The sequence below is a fragment of the Nothobranchius furzeri genome, chromosome 17 (genome assembly GCF_043380555.1).
Source record: "Nothobranchius furzeri strain GRZ-AD chromosome 17, NfurGRZ-RIMD1, whole genome shotgun sequence".
NCBI lineage: Eukaryota > Metazoa > Chordata > Actinopteri > Cyprinodontiformes > Nothobranchiidae > Nothobranchius > Nothobranchius furzeri.
Genome location: NC_091757.1, coordinates 44005420 through 44024274, shown reverse-complemented (window position 1 = coordinate 44024274; position 18855 = coordinate 44005420). Strand labels below are relative to the sequence as shown.

Sequence of the window (18855 nt, the reverse complement as noted above, 5' to 3'; positions counted from 1 at the left end):
AAAGCGAGTGCTTACAATTGCAGCTGCTTATTTATCATTTTTTTCCCTTTCAGTCTTTATTTTTTGTTTTAAATCTTACTATCTGAAATTTTCTCTAACAAAACTTGTGAGCAAAGTAGAAGGGTCATTTCTCTCCTGATGGCTATGTGCCAGACCACTCTGTCCAGTTGACCTCACTGTCTCACATTTTTTGTCTCACATCCATTTCTGTCAACAAAACTAGGAAAATGTTGACTTAAATTATTGTGGTATTCATACATTTCTCTCCCCCCCCCCAAAAAAAGCAAAGTGTTATACTGTTGCAAATGTTGCCAAATTTTAAATAAGATTTAAATTTTAAGATAAATCTAGAGGACATATTATGCAAAACTCCATTTTTACCTGTGTTGGGGGTCTTTCCTGCTTCTATAAACATCTAAAACTAAAAAAAAGAAAAAACATCCATCCTGTTTTTGTCAGTGTATTGTTTAAACAATTATGTGCCTAAAATGAGCCGTTTCAAAAAGTCCCTGTTTGTGCCCTGAAACAGCTTCTGGAAGGTACAGGAACTGTTGATAATAAAATAGCTGAAATTGCTTTATTGTTGAGAAATTTAGTGCAACCAACTTCATAAATATGTTTTTGCATTGACCCTACAACTGTTATAACTTAAGAAAAAAGTCATTATATATTTCCTTTAAATCATAAGAAAACTGAAACTTGATGCTTAATGAATTGATCATGGTGTTTGAATTCATTTACTTGATGCGTCACTGACCCCTTTGGTGTACAGATGCAAACTACAATAATTTTGATGGCAAAAAACAAGTGCAGCAATGTTTTTATGAATAGAAACACTGATAACCTAAATGTTAGCATAATTAGAATAATGCCTCCACATGTGATTTTTTTTTCAACGTACCAATTTTCCCATGGCAACACCGAACAACAAATGATAGTTTCCATTTAAGAAAGCAGCAAAAGTTCCTAATGCCACACCTCAAAGCCTTTTTAGTCCCACCATCTGCGTCTTTCCCCTAATTTCCGCTGTCAGTTTTGCCTCTGTCATTCTCACTTGTACTTATCTGAGCAGACGTTTGGATAATGGACAAAAGCTACTGCTGGACTTCTAAATTCAGTCATCCCTGGCGACCTCTGACATGGCCTTTCCATCTTTACAAATGAGAGGTTGGAAAGATAAGCTGACCACTGCCTGGTAGTTTTCTGCCCCTTGGGCCATGCTGACTCTTGCAGTGATAAGTCGACACGGAGTTCAGAGGGCACACAAGCATGCCACAGTCACCTCCTGCTCTGTGTATGTCATGTCAGCCCTCTCAGTCTGGTTGTATTTACACCTTGGTGTAAGTGCTCTTTAAGTACGCCTTTCTGGAGGGGCTCCATCATTTCCTGCTTTCCGGCTAGCAATAGTGTCTTAAAATATATTGTCTAAACCACCGTCACCTAAATTTCACAGAAACACAAGGAGATAAGAGCTGGACGCAGAGAGGAAAAGGAAGATTACTGCTTTTGGTGAAATAATTCCATACTTAGGCCTGAATTTTCTAATAAGGAGAAAAGCATGTCTCACTCCTTACAGCACAGGTACTGTAGTTTAATGGGGTATGCTCTTTTGTCCATAATGGTCAACAGCTGCCTTTATGTAGTGAGTCCATGCCACCAAGAAAGGCTTTATACTGGTTTTTATTGGTGTTAGTAAATGGAAGAGCAATCAAAGACAGATGGGAAAGAATGTAAAGGAACACTTCCGAGGAGTTGAAAGACCTTGTTAATGAAATCATATAAATAAATAGAATAAAAAAATCTGAAGATAAACTTACCTGGAGAACTTTAAATGGTCACTGAGATAACAAAAAGATAATCAGCGATGAACTGCATTAGATATGGTAATAAAGAACAAAACATGTGACAATAGCTTTCAACCACAACACTAGATTTCTTAAAGTTTATACTGTTTGGCTTCTTTGTTATGGTCATGGAAAGCTTTCAGGCAGATAAGGAAATGTTTGGAGAAACATTCAAAGAGCACATTAGAGAAAGAACATTGAAAAAATGACCTCATTTGCTTCAAATGCCCAGTTTGTTATATAGAAGTGAAATACCTTCAAACTAATTAGGAATTCTGTCACTCGTGTAAGTAAATGTGCATGCATACTCTGATCTGTGGCATTAGCTCTGTGTCTTTGAGCACTTCTTACATGGAGTTATAAAAACATTAGGAGTGAGGTCGGATACTGTGGCACTAAAGAATAGTTGATAGGGTGTGACATCTAAACTCAAGTTAAACTGAATTTCCAAATCACGTGCTGATGATCTTTATTAAAAAAGTTGTATTTTGCTAAGGTGTGAATGAGAAAAGGGAGCTAAACACATGTCCATGATTCAAAAACAGAAAATATTAGGCTTGAATGTACCCATCTCCAGTGGTCAGTGGGCCAATGATGAGGTACTCCCAGGACAGGTTGTCAGTCTATCACAATGTTTGAAAAAATTATTTTGATAACTGTCATCTGAATCAAAAATATATATATTTTACGGAGTCTAATTTTCTTGTCTTTTGTGTTTGTTGTTGTGTGGGATGTTTAGGAAGATTCAACATATTCACCCAGATAGCCTTCGTGGATGTGTTTTTGAAAAAGACCACCACCCCCGCCATCATCAGGTCAACGACTTTGACTCCTTTACTTAAAAGTAGCGCCACTGTGACCACCATGTCACCTGATGGATTACTAGAGACAGAAGTTGCTCCAGACTCTGAACTTTCAACCAAACCTCAATTTATGTTCTCCACCTGTATGGTTCCACCTCGACCCACTACTGCAGACCTTGAAGCAGAGCTGATCACGGCAGTAGCCCCCACAATCAAGGAAGAACCAGAGGATTTCGATAATGGAACAGATCCACCATTGTTTGAAAGTTTTTTTCCTGATGACTCTGACCCTGAGGAACCTCCTGGTGATGTGATCACAAATCCACACATCACAGCAGATATCACTGATTCTACAGCGTCTGATCCAGATGACCACTCAGTGATTGAGATCAGCACTATTCAACCTGATGTACCAATGCCAGGTGCTTCTCTAAGCACAAAGACCATGTTTGCTATAGGTAATACAGAAAAGACCATTCCGGATTCTAAGATTGCCACATCAGTTATCCACGATCTCACAAATACTCTTACAGAATTCAGTGAATCAATACCTACGGAAAAGTTGGGCATCTCAGAAACAACACTGTCAACTGCAACTCCTAGTTTTGAATCAACAACACCATTCCTAGATTATGAGGGGATTGGGAATAATGTGAAAGTTGAGGGTTTACCACCAACCCAGAAAGAAGATATTTCATCCAGTAGATCAGACAGCAACGGTATTAGTACTACTGTGGAAACAACAACATCTCCTTCCACCAGCACAATCTTTACACTTGTAACAAAGACAAGAACCACAGAAACAACAGAATCCACTGACACTAGAAAACAAACTACACCTAAAACACAGGGTGCCATCTCTCTTGCCAAATCTATAACTCCTGGAGCTGATGGCAGTAAGGCTGACAGAACTGCAGCTCAACGTGCAACATCACCAGAACTTACCGATGATTCCCTGATTGGGGGCGATGCAGCAGCAAATACTGAGTCAAAGTCATCGATGTCCACTTCTTCGGCATCAGCTGTCCCCGACATTCGCACTTCTCCAGCTGCAGTGGTCACTGAGGGGCAGCCCCGGCAAACAAGTCCCATCATCCAGAGCCAGAATGCTTCAGGTAGGAAATTTCATGCCTTAAAGTTTTTGATGCTGGTTTTGGATTCTGATTGTTCTTCTAGGGTGTTTTATTACCATCCGTAACTGTCTTTGACTTCCAAACAAATTAAGAGTGATAAACAGCTAGGTTTAATTCTGGTTTAGTGTCATAGCTTGTCTCATCTGATCATATTTTATGAGAGTTACAATCACCATAGATTGTGAAACACAAGCAGTTGTGACTTGCTTGAACTTATTATGGATTGTATGTATGTAGCATGAGTCAAATTATTTATGATCGATCAGGATCACTTGTTTTTCTTTTGGTCTCTGGCTCACATTTGCATCAATCAGTCATAGCATAATGACTGCCAGACTAAGACTGAGTAGGCCTCTCTTGTGCCACAAAAACAGCTCTGACTTGTCAGGGCATGGACACAGAACATCTGGAGGTTCCCTGGGGTCTCTGGTAATGGGATGTTAGCAAAAGGTCCTTTGGGCTCTGTGGCTTGTGGGGTGGAGTTTCTGTTTATTGGGTTTGCTTTCCACAGATGCCGTCAGATCTGATCAGATTAGCATTTTATGAGTTATGAATTGAGGTGAACAACTCAGACTCAGAAGTCCACTAAGGTTTTGGTGACATTTGTAAATATATTAGGAAATTGATGTTATGACTGTTGGGCACATTCCTTCATTGTTATTTCACAGTGGACTGATGAAGCATCCCTTGTGACTCTGAAATACATCATTGTAACTCCTGTTTCTTTAACGTGCTCTCTTTCCCCAAGGAGTTTATCGGTCAGTTTGCTCAAAAAAAAAAAAACACGCCTGGCTTTTATCACAAATGCACAACTCACTTGGCTAGCATAGAGGTTGATAGAACAGGGTTTTTATTTATTTGGCAGACACTTTTATCCAAAGCGACTTACAATTTATAACCTGTAGGGCATGTTGTGATCTGTGGGGGAAACCGGAGTACCCGGAGGAAACCCACGCATGCATGGGGAGAACACGCAACTCCACGCAGAAAGGCCGCAGCCAAGTTTCGAACCTGCTAACAACTGCGCCACCATGCAGCCCAATTTTGACAAAATTGTCCTTAGGTGTAAGTGTGTGTGTGTGTGTGTGTGTGTGTGTGTGAGTGTTTGTCCTGTATGTCTCTGTGTTGGTCTGCGATGGACTGTCTCTCTGTCCAGGGTGTACCTCGCCAGATTGCCCATTGACTGCTGGAGATAGGCACCAGCAACCCCCTGGATGGATAGATGGATGTTTCAACAGACATTTTCACAAGTCTACAATAGGTTCGCGTTTTTAAGTAAGCTGGAGAGGGAACTCTTTGGAGCCCGAGCATAGCCTCTACAAAAACCACTTGTTTCTTATGGGCTCGACACACGGGAGGCGACATCGCCTCTCCTCCATTCATTTTCAATGAGACATGCGCGACAAAGCGATAATCGCGGGTCTCCCTCCTACTAAGTGAAACGCGAAAAACGTGCGTGTGAAATTTTGCACTCGTGCACGTGTCGTGCACAGGCGACCCAGTGACGCGATCCCAGAAAGTTGAAATATTTTTAACTTTTCATAACTTAATTTTGGCGATTTGTGGCGCAGGTCTTGTCCTTCTAAGTTGTTGGACAAAATGCATTTGTGTCAGCTGGTGTTAGGTTCAAAGGGGTGAGCTGAAATAACCAATTATTAGTTTAATGGCTTTAAGTACATCAAATTGTGCAGTACAACACCCTTGTGCATTCTGTCTTTTAAATCCCACCGCTACCTGAGTCTGAGCAGCTGATTGACAGCCAGCCTGGCCACAGCAGGAGTGTGTTGGCAGTCCACCACAGAAAGCACAGATGTCTGTCTGTAGCTTAGACTGGACACCACCTCATGAGGTGATGTCATTGCTCACTCACATATTCTCCCCTTTCCGCCAGGACAGCTGGAGGCTCTCTGACCAAAGCAGGTGATTACAGCCACTTTTACTGCTACATCACGTGCTCAACTGAGAAACCCTGCATGTCCTTTTTTGCCCCACCCCCACCCACTGTGCGTGAGAAAAGCTTGTGGAAAATCTTGTGGCATTGGGAGAAGTGTGTTGTCTGTCTGGAGAGAAACTAAATGTACTCTAATATCAGAGTGCAAAACAAAAAATAATCAGTGAATGCTTTCTTATTGTTGCTCAAAAGCTTGTTGTGTTGTGAACTGTGTGCATCTGTTTCTGATGAATTGTTGACAGTTAAATTCACAGTTTACCAAGTGTTTAGCTGACACGTTGTGACTTGGTGAATTATTGATGTCTGAGGCATGTCAAACACAAATGTCACAAACTAATTCACAGAACCACCAATGGTGCATTTTTGAAACGTAACATTAACTGCCAAGGCTTGAAAATTTTAGGAAATCTGCTCACTTTCCTTGAGTGAATGTTGACAAGATGAGGTTGAGCAATCTGTTTATTAAATGCATGATCACGTAAGCAAGCAAGCAAAATGTTAAAACTGTCTGTAGGCCCATTTCATGAGAGACTATTTGCATTTTGATTTGCATAAAAACAAAAGCAGAATTATTATTATCATGCTTGTTATTATTATGATTATTATTATGATTATTATTATTATTATTATTACTGTTAATTGCCAGTTACAAGTCTCACCGAAAACAAAATACATTTTTCAAAAGTGACCAAGCCAGAAAAGAGGTTAGAAAAAGTTTAAGAAACACATTTGAGAGTATCGTTAATTTACTTTTGACAGCATTTAATGCCAACAGCAGGGTAAAACTAGAGATATTTTAATGCTTAATCAGAATCAGAAATATTTTATTGTCTCTGCATGAGAAGGAAATGAAATTGAAAGGCACTCAAATGGTGCTTGTGGCATACAGATGAAAGAAACTACCAACTTATGTGAAGAAAGGAAAGGTAATTATAGAAATATATGCATAAAATAAATCCTTTCTGGATGCAATGATGTGCACAAAGCTTTGAAGCAACAGTAATGTTATTCAAGTATTAATGGATTTATTGTACTGATGACTGTTTAAGAGCATGTTTTTAATTTATTGTCCTAGAGCTGAGCAATATGGCTAAATTCAATATCACGATATATTGAGGATTTCACCTTGATAACGATTAATGGACGATGACTACAGGTATGCGCAGAAACAAAAGTTGTCCACTAGATGGGGCTGTCACATGTATCACGTTGAGTCACTTTTTTTACGTGACTGAAGAGGGACATGAATGTTGCCAACCCACACACATCTTTTGATTTTTTTACTGTCAAATTTATTGACATGGGAAAAAGAATCTCGATAAGAGTCAGAATTTTTGATAACGGTACATTTTCAATTTATTGCCCAGCCCTACATTGTTCTGATTGCTGTAGGGAAGAAACTGCCCTCGGTTGGCTGGTTTTAACTTTTGAGGCTTTGCAGTATGTTGTGTTTTTTTCCTGAACTCCAGAATACATTTATTTGTTTTTGAGGTGGACATGTGTTTAGGCCATCAACGGTTTAGGCTAGTGATTGGTTGTTTTCAGAGCAACCCATTGATCATTTCTGGACATCGTTTCGGTCTGTAGACTCATCTTCCTCTGAGATGAGCCCAATAATGGTCGTGTCATCTGTGAATTGAATGATTTTTGTTAAGTGAGCCAGTGGGCAATTATGGGTGTACAGATTGTAGAGGACAGGATTAACACACAGCTCTGCAGGAAACCGCTGCAGAGTGATGGGGGGAGGTGTAGGGCCCAGTTCCGACTCTGCCTTCGGTGAGGAAGTCTTTGATCCGCAAGCAGGTGGGGAAAGGCAGGCCCAGCATCAGCAATTTATCAATTAAAATGTCCACTAATACAAACAATAGGTGATTGTATCATCTGCATAAAAATGGAACTAAACATTTGAAAAACTATTATTAAAGTGACAATGTATAGTTTTTACCATGAATCTCTGGAAATATTCAGTGCAGTGTTGTTGTAAATTCATTAAAAGATACCCAGTTGTTGAAACATATTGGCAGTTTCATGAGATATAACCATAAAAAGTGTGTCTAAAATACATGGGAGCAGGTCTAAGTCTCTGGGCGATGCCATATTTGATGCCATGTTTCCATCTACGGAAGCCCGTGAGGACAGAATGCATTTACTGATTTGTAACAAATGGTTACTAAACTTCAAACATTAATAAACATTGTTTCTTCACACATTTACCTCTTCACTCATTGCCAGTGATGAAAGGGAATCTGATGTTCTTGTTATTTTGCTAGAGGTTGCACTTTTGACTCCAGTGGCCATCCATTGGTAAAGTCTTACTTGAACACAAAAATAATGCTGGCTTGCAAAGATTTAGGTATCTACTGCCCCCAGGGAAAATACACACTGTGACTTTCAGATTATCTGTTTAGCAAATGAAGAGCAGTTGGCATAATATGGAGCCCTGAGGTACTCCTTTGGTAATTTGAAGAAATGAAGAAAACATTGGAGTCAACTGAACTTATAGTCTTCAAAAGAGGTGCACAGCTGCTTTTGTAATACACTGAATCAAATATGTTATATGCAACATTAATATGAGTACAGTTATTCTGTTATATCCTGAACTTATCTTGTTTTTTATCCTGAATGCTTGGCAATAAAGGTCGACCGATATTGGTTTTGCTATTGTCAATAACAATGCTGATATGTAGGAGACATTATCAGCCTCTGACCAAAATGTACTGCGGCTTTTCATGGGCTGATTTTCATGGCCGATACCCAGACGTTTTCCATCTAGCATATTTTCATGCTAAAATATCACTAATAACATCAGATGATGCACAGAATTTCTGAAGCTGAATCAGGTTTTGAACTCTGAAATTATCTAGCTGTTAAATCTTAACTTTGTGCACTGCTTAGTGTTAGAGTCAGACACCTAAATAAAGTTAATTCAGCATATTTATTATGCAGACGTAATTAGTGAAAGTTAAAATACATTTAAATAAAATTCTGCAACAACACCAGGCTGCCCGAGGATGTGCCTGACTTTAAATCAACCTTACTCAGACATATCGGCCGATGTATAAAAACGGTACATATTGGCCCTATATATTGGGCTAACTGTAGGCTGTAACTTCACACTGAACACACAAGAGCAGGATGCATTTTATTAATAAAGGAATTACATTAAAGCCTGCACTATTGAAATGAGATGTTTGATCTCAGGATGACGAGGGCCAGTTTTTGCAAAAGTGCAGCCAGATATGGTCTACACAGAAGTGCTTTGAAAAATCAAGTCCTCTGCAGTTCCCTAACACTAGACACAGTCAGTCCTAGTGCAGGGTGAAACATAAACCAGAAAAAAGCTGCTCAGAGCTTGTGTGTGTGTGTGAGTGTGTGCGCGCGCACGTGTGTGTGTGTGTGTGTGTCTGTGTTTTTAGGTGTAAGGCAATTGTGTGAATAAATAGCTCAGTAAGGCAGGCAAATTGTCTTAAGTTCCCAGGGTTGACTTGGATTTGTAACAGGTGTCTTTCTACGGGGCTGAGCAGGAGCAGGTGTTATCTGCTGAAACCAATAATCTGCCTACACTGTCATTTATGGGAAAAGGCAGAAAGAAAAGGAACTGAAAGCAGAGAAAGAGAGAGAGAGAGAGTGAGGGAGGGAGAAGTTAAAAAGTTTTCTATATTAAAGGTATTTGATTCATTCTTTGCTTGAACATCATGTACACACTGCTAAGCAATGCAGGCAAGGCAAACCTTTTTGCAACTGATTATGTGGCCAGTAGAGAGCAGAGCATGTTTAGGCTAGTAGAAGCTAATAATTAGCAACTCCACAACATGGCAGAATACATTCAGGCTTGTGTTATTTGTGGAGGTAAGACACCAACTTGGTATTTTTTCACCCAAAAAATATGTTTCCCATTATTCTGATTTCTTTTTTTGACAAAGGCAGCAGAAGAGTTGTGTTGCCACTTCAGAGGGAAGGTGGACAACATCAGATGTAATATTTTATCCTCCCAAAGTAACATGGTTTTAGACAACTCTGAATGTGTCTTTAGCAGAATAAACGCTGGACAGTTTTGTCCTGGTAGAAGCTGGCTGTTATGATGACGTTTTCTCCTCAGTGAGGCCCACCGCATGTGTTTTGGACCCAATTCCCCCTAGATTATTTAAGCAATTTTATGACTCCTTTAGAGATGAGATTTTTATTCTGATGAATTGCTCGCTTCAGACAGGGGTCTTTCCTGCCACCTTTAAGGGACGGTGGTGAGGCTCCTGTTGAAGAAGTGCAATTTAGATTTTAACTATCTAAAAAATTTCCAACCGGTATCTAACTTACCAATTTTAATCCTCCCACCGTCTTTATGGGTGACCTTGTGAGGAAAGTTGGCCATAGAGTGAAATGATGGTTTATCCCTTGAGGTCCACATGGCAGGGGTGAGGTGGTGCTCACTCCTCACCCCTGCCACATGGACCCAAGGGATAAACCATCAACCCTGCTCGATGGCTAACTTTCCTCGTGGGGTCACACCTATTAGGACAGTGGGAGGGTTAAGCAACATTTTAGAAAAGCTTGTTTTAAAGCAACTTAATGATTTTATTAACATTCATTATGTCCTAGAGAAATTTCAGTCAGGTTTTTGGGTGGACCACAGCACAGAGACGGCCCTTTTAAAGATTTTAAATGATTTTAGAGTAAACTATGATGCCCAGAGAGTGACAGTGTTGGTTCTACTGGATCTAAGTGCTGCATTTAATACTGTAGACCACACCATTCTTTTAACCCTTTTAAAACACATCTGCCTCTCTGGTGCTGTTCACTGATAGTTCACATCTTATCTCACAGACAGGACTTTTATAGTGAGTTTGGATACCTGTTCCTCTTGGGTCCATGGGATTACATGTGATGTGCCCTAGGGTAAATTTTAGGCCCATTGCTTTTTAACCTTTATATACACCCTCTTGGTGGTGTCATGGAGTAAACTTTTACAGTTATGCTGATGATACACAGTTGTACATCTCCGCGTCTCCTTATGACACAAGGCCAATGGATGCACTTTTTAACTGCATCTTAGACATCAAATCCTGGATGACAGATAACTTTTTCCAGCTCAACCAGCACAAAACTGAAGTTTCAGTTAATGGTCCTGAGGCTCAGAGAGAGAAACTTTTACCAAAACTACAATCTGTCTTTTTATCCATCTCAGCAAGTGAAGAACCTTGGTGTGATTTTTGACTCTGAGCTGACTTTTATTCCTGACATTAGAAATATTTCTAAAATAGGTTTTTATCATCTAAAGAACATTGCCAGAGTCCGCTCCAGTGTCTCTTGGGCCAGTACGGAGACATTGATGCACGCTTTTATCACCAGTAGTATTGGCTACTGCAATACCCTGCTTTCTGGTCTTCCCAAAAAGAGCATTTCAGATTTAAAACTCTTCAAAAATTCAGCAGCATGTGTCCTGATGAAGACCAGGAAGCGGGAGCACATCACTCTGGTTTTAGAATCATTCCGTTGGCTCCCAGTATGTTTCAGGATCAATTTTAAGGTTCTTTTAATGGTTTTTAAGTACCTTAATGGTCTTGGCCCTTCTTACCTTTGCAAACTGACTTTACCATATGAACTGTTGCGGCCTCTACTCTCCTCTGGCAGTCATCTCCTTGTGATCCCGAAAGTCAGGACGCACACCCATGATGAGGCATCCTTCCAATATTATGACCCTCATCTATGGAACAGGCTGCCAGTGGACCTTAGGGCAGTAGAGAATGTTCATGTTTTTAAGAGCAGGCTTAAGAATCACCTTTTTAGCTTAGATTTGAACAGATTATTATTTATGATTGACTTGCCTTTTGTATTATATACTTTAGTTTTTATATTGTTTAACTTTTTCTACAATTATATTGATCACTATTTATTTATATTACCTCTTGTTATTTAATTATTTTATCTATTCCAATGCTTTACAGTGTCCCCCCTGCGGGAGCCCTCTGCCTTAGGTCTGGTGGTCGGTGGCACTGGCCTGGGTGCTCTCCAGGTGGTGCTTGGGTGTAGGTCGTGGCCCTTACCCTTGCCCCCCCCCCCCCCCACCCCCCCTCGGGTGCCCTGTGGCAGTGCCCTGGCTGCTGCCATGGATCTGCTGCTGTTGGGTCAGACAGCTCCCCTGATGGTGTTTTCTTAGATTTCTGTACATAACTGACTCATCTGAACTCAGCCCAGTGTTTACTTATGTTCTCAAGTGTGTTTTGGTTGCCTGAGGGTATGTGTGTGTTCGTGTGCGTGCCACTGGGTTGGGGGGGGGGGGGGGGGGGGGTGTTAATTTTCAGTGAAATTTGTGAGATATGTGGGTACTTTTTAAATCTGTAAAACATTTAGTTACATTTGTTTGCTTGACAAGTGCTTTATAATTAAAGTTTGATTGATTGATTGATTGATTGGTTGATTGATTGGCTACCAGCAATCAATCAATCAGAGGTGAAAAAAACTGCTCAAAAGGCATTCATTCATAGACCACAGCAAATATTTGTGTATGGAAGGGCTGATATTTTGTGTGTGTGTGTGTGTGTGTTTGTGTGTGTGTGTGTGTGTGTGTGTGTGTTTGTGTGTGTGTGTGTGTGTGTGTGTGTGTGTGCTCTGTTTTCTCAAAACCCCCAGTGAGTCGTGACAGGTGGCTGCTCATACTGAGCCAGGTTCTGTTGGAAGCTTCTGTTAAAAGAGAGTTTTTCTCTCCACTGTCGCTACATGCTTGCTAAGTATGAGGATTGCTGTAAAGTCTCTGACACTAGTCAGTTATTTGATGCAATCTGCTGAGTTTTTTTTAACATGGGAAACGTTTAACTAATTGGCATAATAAATTCAATGCACTGATATGTAGGTTCAATTAGAATGTTTACTTTGTGAAGTGCCTTGAGACGATTTTTGTTGTAATTTGGCGCTATATAAATAAACTGAATTGTATTATTGGACATATATGCTGGGCATGATTTTGACAAACAGAAAAACAAAAGTTCTCTGATCAGCTTGCAATCTGGTTTGCGAATTAGATTGTCCTTCCCATTCAATTTCTTGTACTTATAATATTAGTACTTTTCATCTTCATTCAAAAAGTTGTCTGCACTCAGTTAGCCTTTTGAAAATGTTTTCCTTTCAAATGAGTATAAATACAAAAGAAATCTCTGAATTATGGCTTGGATTGAATTCACACACTATGTAAGCCAAAGACTCTTTGCAAAGAGATTTATTTCCAATGTTATGCCATTTTTGCTTCAATGATTTTTTCTTTCTTTCTGAGAACTCACACAAGAACTGTAGATGTTTTGGTGTTGAGATAAGCACACTATCTATTATTTTTATTCACCAACGCTAATTATTCCATAATAGTTGTTATTGATCTTTATCAATTAAGCAAGAGGACTTTTAAAGGCCATATTACAACTAACGTCTCTATATATTATTTAATAAACTTAGATATATATATATATGAACATCCCTTTTCAGAATGCACGTTAACCACAAGTGCTTTTATTACACATACTCAACAGTATTGGTAGATATCTTTTAAGGTAGTTTTTATTTCCTGACAAAAGCCCAGTTTATAAACATAATTTTCAACTTTTAACAACATTGAGTCGGTGCTTTGGTCAGCCTTTTGAGAAGTTTAATGCTTTACTTTATTCTGTGGCAGTTCACTTTAGTTGTTTTCCTGTCCACTTTATGCAATGCACATGAACCACAGCATGATGCTATTATCACCATGCTTGATGCACTCCTGTGACCCAATAGCTTGATCTTTATTTTGTCTAACCATACAACCTTTGTGCTGAAGCCTTTTGGCTTGTCCATGTTGGCTGATTCAACTTTCAGTCTAGCTTGAAGGTGTCTTCTTCATCTTAACATCTGTGGCTTGTATTTCTTCCTTTGGCCAGCGTATTATTCCTGCAGGATACCTGATTACTAGTAGGGTGTAGCTGTTTATTGTCCCGATCTAGTTTTTGCCATTGAGCTGACTTCTTAGGACTTGACTTACTCTTTGTAGGCATTTGGCTGTGGTTCTTTTCCTTGTAGTCTCATCAAGGTTTCCATTTGCTTGTGGGGTACCAAGTTACTTGTAGCTGTCCTCAATGTCTGTTATTGTTCCTACTGGGAGTGAGACCCCTTCTGTGTAGACTTCCTTCCCTTTCTTTGACACCATCTGACCACACTTCTTAAGTCCATATGAAATTCCAATTTCAGTGCTGTAGATCCTGGTGGGGTAGATCAGTGAGCCGATTTCTCGCTTTCTGTTGGCATACAGCTTTATGCCATCCATGTAGAGGAGGTGGTTGATTGTGGTTCCATTCTTGAGTCTGTATCCATAGCCAGTCTGGCTGATTGAGGGGGTTCAGACATATTCAGAACAGCAGTGGGGACAGAGCGTCTCCTTGGTATTTACCACATTTACTGGAGACTTGGGCAAATGGCCTGCATACCAAAGGGGGTTTTCCACAGCCCCATTGAGTTTGCAATGAAGACTGTCAGACTCCTGTTGATGTTGTACAGCTTCAAGCACTCCATAAGCCATCAGTGCGGCACTGAGTCATAGGTTTTCTTGTAATCAATCCAGGCCATGCACAGGTTGGTGTGTTGGGCTTTGAAGTCTTGGGTGACTATTCGGCCTTGCTCATGGGGTGCAGTGAGCTTCTTAAGCCAGTAGGCCTGGATTATGTCGGGTCCCGGTGCTGTGCAGTGATGGATACTGGGTTCTGCTCAATGAGGTTGATGTGGTCTTCTCCTTGAGAGGCTAGTAGCTACATTGCATTGCTGTTGTGTGATGTCTCCTTCTCTCAAATGTCCATCCATTACTGTTCAGTATCCAGCCTTGGTGGGTCTGCTCTGTTGTTATTATTACCCTGCCACGGATAGTACACTTTTGCTGGTTGGGTTGAGAAGAGCATTGGAGCCAGTGTTTAGCAGTTTAAGGTAATTCAGGAATGGGTATCTGGCTGTTGCTCTTGGCTACTGTTTTTCTCATTGTACCTTTCTAGAGCTCTGACAGTTGGCTCAAATCTCTATGTGCTGCCTTGATTTTGGCCTCCAACCCTTTTTCCATGATGGGTATTGTTTCTCATGGTTGCTTTTGCTTCTATTGCCAAGCATCTCAAGGATCACTGCTGCTGAAAATGTATATTAGCTCAATGGTTTGGTGGTGGTGGTTGTAAGAATTGTTGCCAATGCTGCATTCACATTTTCAAGGATTTCTGATGGTACGTCACTCAGCTATTTTAGTTGGTGTGAGGGTTTCGTGGTGTTCATTTGAATGATGATCTTAGGTCAGTTGCTGCCTTGTTCAGCATTGTATCACTTATTGGAACTTTGTACCAAATGTCTGGATGGGGAGATGATGTTAACTCCCCTTTAACCTTGTGTCCTGGCTCCCCCTTTCTGTAGCATTTGTTTTGGATCTTGTCAATCTCAAGTTGTGATAGCAGTTGTCATTTGTGGATGTTGGAACACTGAGCAACTAGTTGTTTGACAGTTATCAATTCACCCCACCTAACCCCCATGTAAAGGAGTGTGGCCGTAAGAAGTTATATATATATATATATATATATATCCGGGGTGGGGGTGGGGGGTGGGGGCTTCAGAGAAAATAAGTGAGAAACGCTGGGCTAGACCAACAACCAGTTGATCCAATAGTTGCTTTCGGTTTAAAATGGGTAATTGGCGAAGGTTTTTAGACAAATGTGAAATAACCACCTTATACATTTATTTAAATTTCCACAATATATTAATAGCTATATAATGTTAAAATGTTGTAAGGAGGAATGAAAAACATATTTTAAGCTAATTTGTTACCAAATTTACCATCGTAGCTTTAATTTTCTTTTGTTTTCTTTATTTTTTTTCTTTTTAACAGCTGAACAGACTTCAACAACACAAGTATCTCAATCCTCTACAGTGCCATTTGTGTCTGACCTTCCCATCCCCTCCATAGCTGATGGACAGCCTGTCATGTTAAATGGAGACTTACACCACATTGTTCAAGCTCTTGTGACCATGATTCCAGAGACCAGATTTTCACATGAACAAGAAAAAAGCACCAAAGGTACCCACGGTTTAAAGAAAGAATGTGACATGATCTGCAATCACTGATGGAATAACCAAGTTGTTTATTTATAACTTGTCTGATAATAATTCTTATTCCTTTAAATCTGTAGAGACACATGCATCTACAGTGGCATCTACAAAGGTCCCAGATGACGTTCACTATATTTTTTCTGATTCAACAAATTCTTTTGAAGACGACAAACTGATCACAAAGGGTCCTATGCAGAACAACTCTACCTCAATGATGTTATCTACAGAGGTGAAAAAAGCCTCATCAACAGCGATACAAAAAACTGACTCAGTTGTTTTAAAAGGCACTGACTCTGCTCTAAAGTTAACGCTAGCTGAACAACTAAGCCCTACAACAACAACAACACACAAAATACAAAGTGCTTCAGTCTCACCTACAGACCAAGTTACTACTGATAAAATACCTTCATCTAAGGAGGATGATTCAGAAGTCAAAACAGCAACATTGGCAACAACAAGCCTATTGTTAAATACCTCTGGACAGACAGTAAAAATATTTTCAACAATAAGCCCCAAACATATATCTGATCAAGATTCAATGAAAAGTGAAACCACAGCAACAATATCACTAGCAGGAACAAATAAATCATCAGATCTTCAGAATGGTGGCACAAAAACAGATAACTTCACCACAAAAACACAAGAGAGGAAACAATCTGAAACAACAAATCTAAATTCTTTCTATAAAGCTTTTGAAGTGATTAAAACTACAATGGCACCTATAACTCAGTTTTTTAGTGAACATTCGTCTCAGAGTCAATCGATAACAGGTGAATTACCTGTTAAACCAGTGACTACAAGTGAAGAATCTACAACAGATGAAACTATATCAGCCCAAAAACTTGTCTCAACTTTATCTGCTGAAAGTGACTTAGGATCACTGCCTATAAAAACAAAACCAGAAATTTTTGGACACAGTGTAACCAATTCTGCGAATTTGTCAGTTATTACACCAACTACAACACTTCCTAGGGATTTTACTCTATTGTCCTCTCTCACTTTATCAAACATTGCTAAATCGGGTGAGAATTTCAAAACTGTTACTAAAGCTTCACCACTAGAAAATCAACACAGCTTGGCTGATCAGACAATAGAGACATCTACCAACAACAGAGCATTTTCTACAGCTTCGACATTGTTCATCGCTGAAAAGAGAACAGCAGCACCAATTGAGAAGGATTACGACCTTGTTACTCATCAGACAGCAATGTCTTCACTATCTCCTTTAATAAGCATTGAAGGCAAATCTACCATAACCCTTGCAGAACAAAAAAGCTCTGGAAGTGAAACTCCAAGCACAATGAGCTCAACCACGTCAGTCAGTGATGCATCTTCATTTCCACATGCAAGCTCTTTGGCAGAAGTAACATCCTCTTCAAAAACATCATCAAAAACTGATGAAACAAAGTCTGCTGATTATACAATTGCCATGTCAAGAAAACCAACAGTGTCTTCCCTCGCCTCCTCACTGTTCAGCACAGAAACAATGACAAAACTTCCAGCAGAGCTTTTTGAGAGTGTCTACACGGAAAAAACAATGACACCCACGAGTTCTTATGTTACAGATATGTCAGAAAAGTCCCTTACCAATGCACAAATAGATCAAGAGTATTCAGGAAGCAAAACCACACTTGTGTTGAGCTCAACTCTTTCTCTCAAAGGTTCACCTTCATCTCCTTATACTTCGGAGGCACCAACAGCTAAATCACCTGGAATAACAGATGGACATGAAACACATAAGACACTACTGCCGTCTCTTCAAAAGGAACCATCAGTATCCACAGTCTTTGATGGCACAGCCCCAACTCTACTGACAAGATCAACTAGTGCATCTTCTACACTTGTGGAGTCATCTTCATTCCTCACTGGCTCAACAATTAAACCTTCAAACGCATCTATCTCAATCTACTCAGAGTCAGAGACTTCAAAACACAGTGTTGATGGTGCCACAGATCAGTCATCAATGACAACAAATACTGCTTATTCAACACTCAGTACGATGTCTTCATCGCACATACCTTCATCAAGTGAAAAGCCAAAACCAACTGTCTACACAGCATCACCTCTTTACAGCACAGAGGAAATTTTGACAGTAACTTCTGACAAACAACAAGCTTCAGTCACTGGTAGGACTGAGGACATACCTGTAACAGCAATAGAGGATTCTTCTTCTCCCAAAACATATCAACACAGCTTAGATGATCAGACAATAGAGATATCTACCATTGACACAGCTTCTTCTACAGCTTCTTCATTGTTCAGCACCAAAAAGACAACAGCCGGACCAATTGAGAAGGATTACGATCTTGTTACTGATGAGACAGTGATGTCTTCACTATCTCCTTTCACCAGTATTGATGGCAAACCTACCATAACCCTTGCAGAACTTGAGGGCTCAGGAAGTGAAAGTCCAAACACAATGAGCTCAAACACGTCAGTCAGTGATGCATCTTCATTTCCACATGCAAGCTCTTTGGCAGAAGTAACATCCTCTTCAAAAACATCATCAAAAACTGATGAAACAAAGTCTGCTGATTATACAATTGCCATGTCAAGAAAACCAGCAGTGTCTTCCCTCGCTTCCTCACTGTTCAGCACAGTAACAACTACAAAACCTCCAGCAGAAATATTTGAGAGTGTCTACACAGAAAAGACAATGATACCCACAGGTTCTTATGTTACAGATATGTCAGAAAAGCCCCTTACCATTGCACAATTAGATCAAGAGTATTCAGGAAGCAAAACCACACTTGTGTTGAGCTCAACTCTTTCTCTCAAAGGTTCACCTTCATCTCCTTATACTTCGGAGGCACCAACAGCTAAATCACCTGGAATAACAGATGGGCATGAACCACATAAGACACTACTGCCATCTCTTCAAAAGGAACCACCAGTATCCACAGTCTTTGATGGCACAGCCCCAACTCTACTGACAGTATCAGCTAGTGCATCTTCTACACTTGTGGAGTCATCTTCATTCCTCACTGGCTCAACAACTAAACCTTCAAACGCATCAATCTCAATCTCCTCAGAGT

At 40.0% G+C, this 18855-nt stretch overlaps 1 protein-coding gene across 2 annotated transcripts in view; it reads left to right on the top strand.

Moving 5' to 3' along the window:
• Positions 1-18855, top strand: part of LOC107396386 (mucin-3B) — a 94542-nt gene that overhangs the window by 19284 nt on the left and 56403 nt on the right. The window contains exons 7-9 of one of the 2 annotated variants that reach the window (XM_070546087.1): positions 2584-3762; positions 15600-15788; positions 15901-18855. The exon at positions 15901-18855 is cut by the window's right edge and continues 46773 nt beyond it. In XM_070546087.1, coding sequence (XP_070402188.1) covers positions 2584-3762; positions 15600-15788; positions 15901-18855 — 4323 coding nt within the window. Of the gene's footprint in view, positions 1-2583; positions 3763-5625; positions 5701-15599; positions 15789-15900 lie in introns of those variants that run through there. The other variant, XM_070546088.1, reaches the window with a different exon arrangement.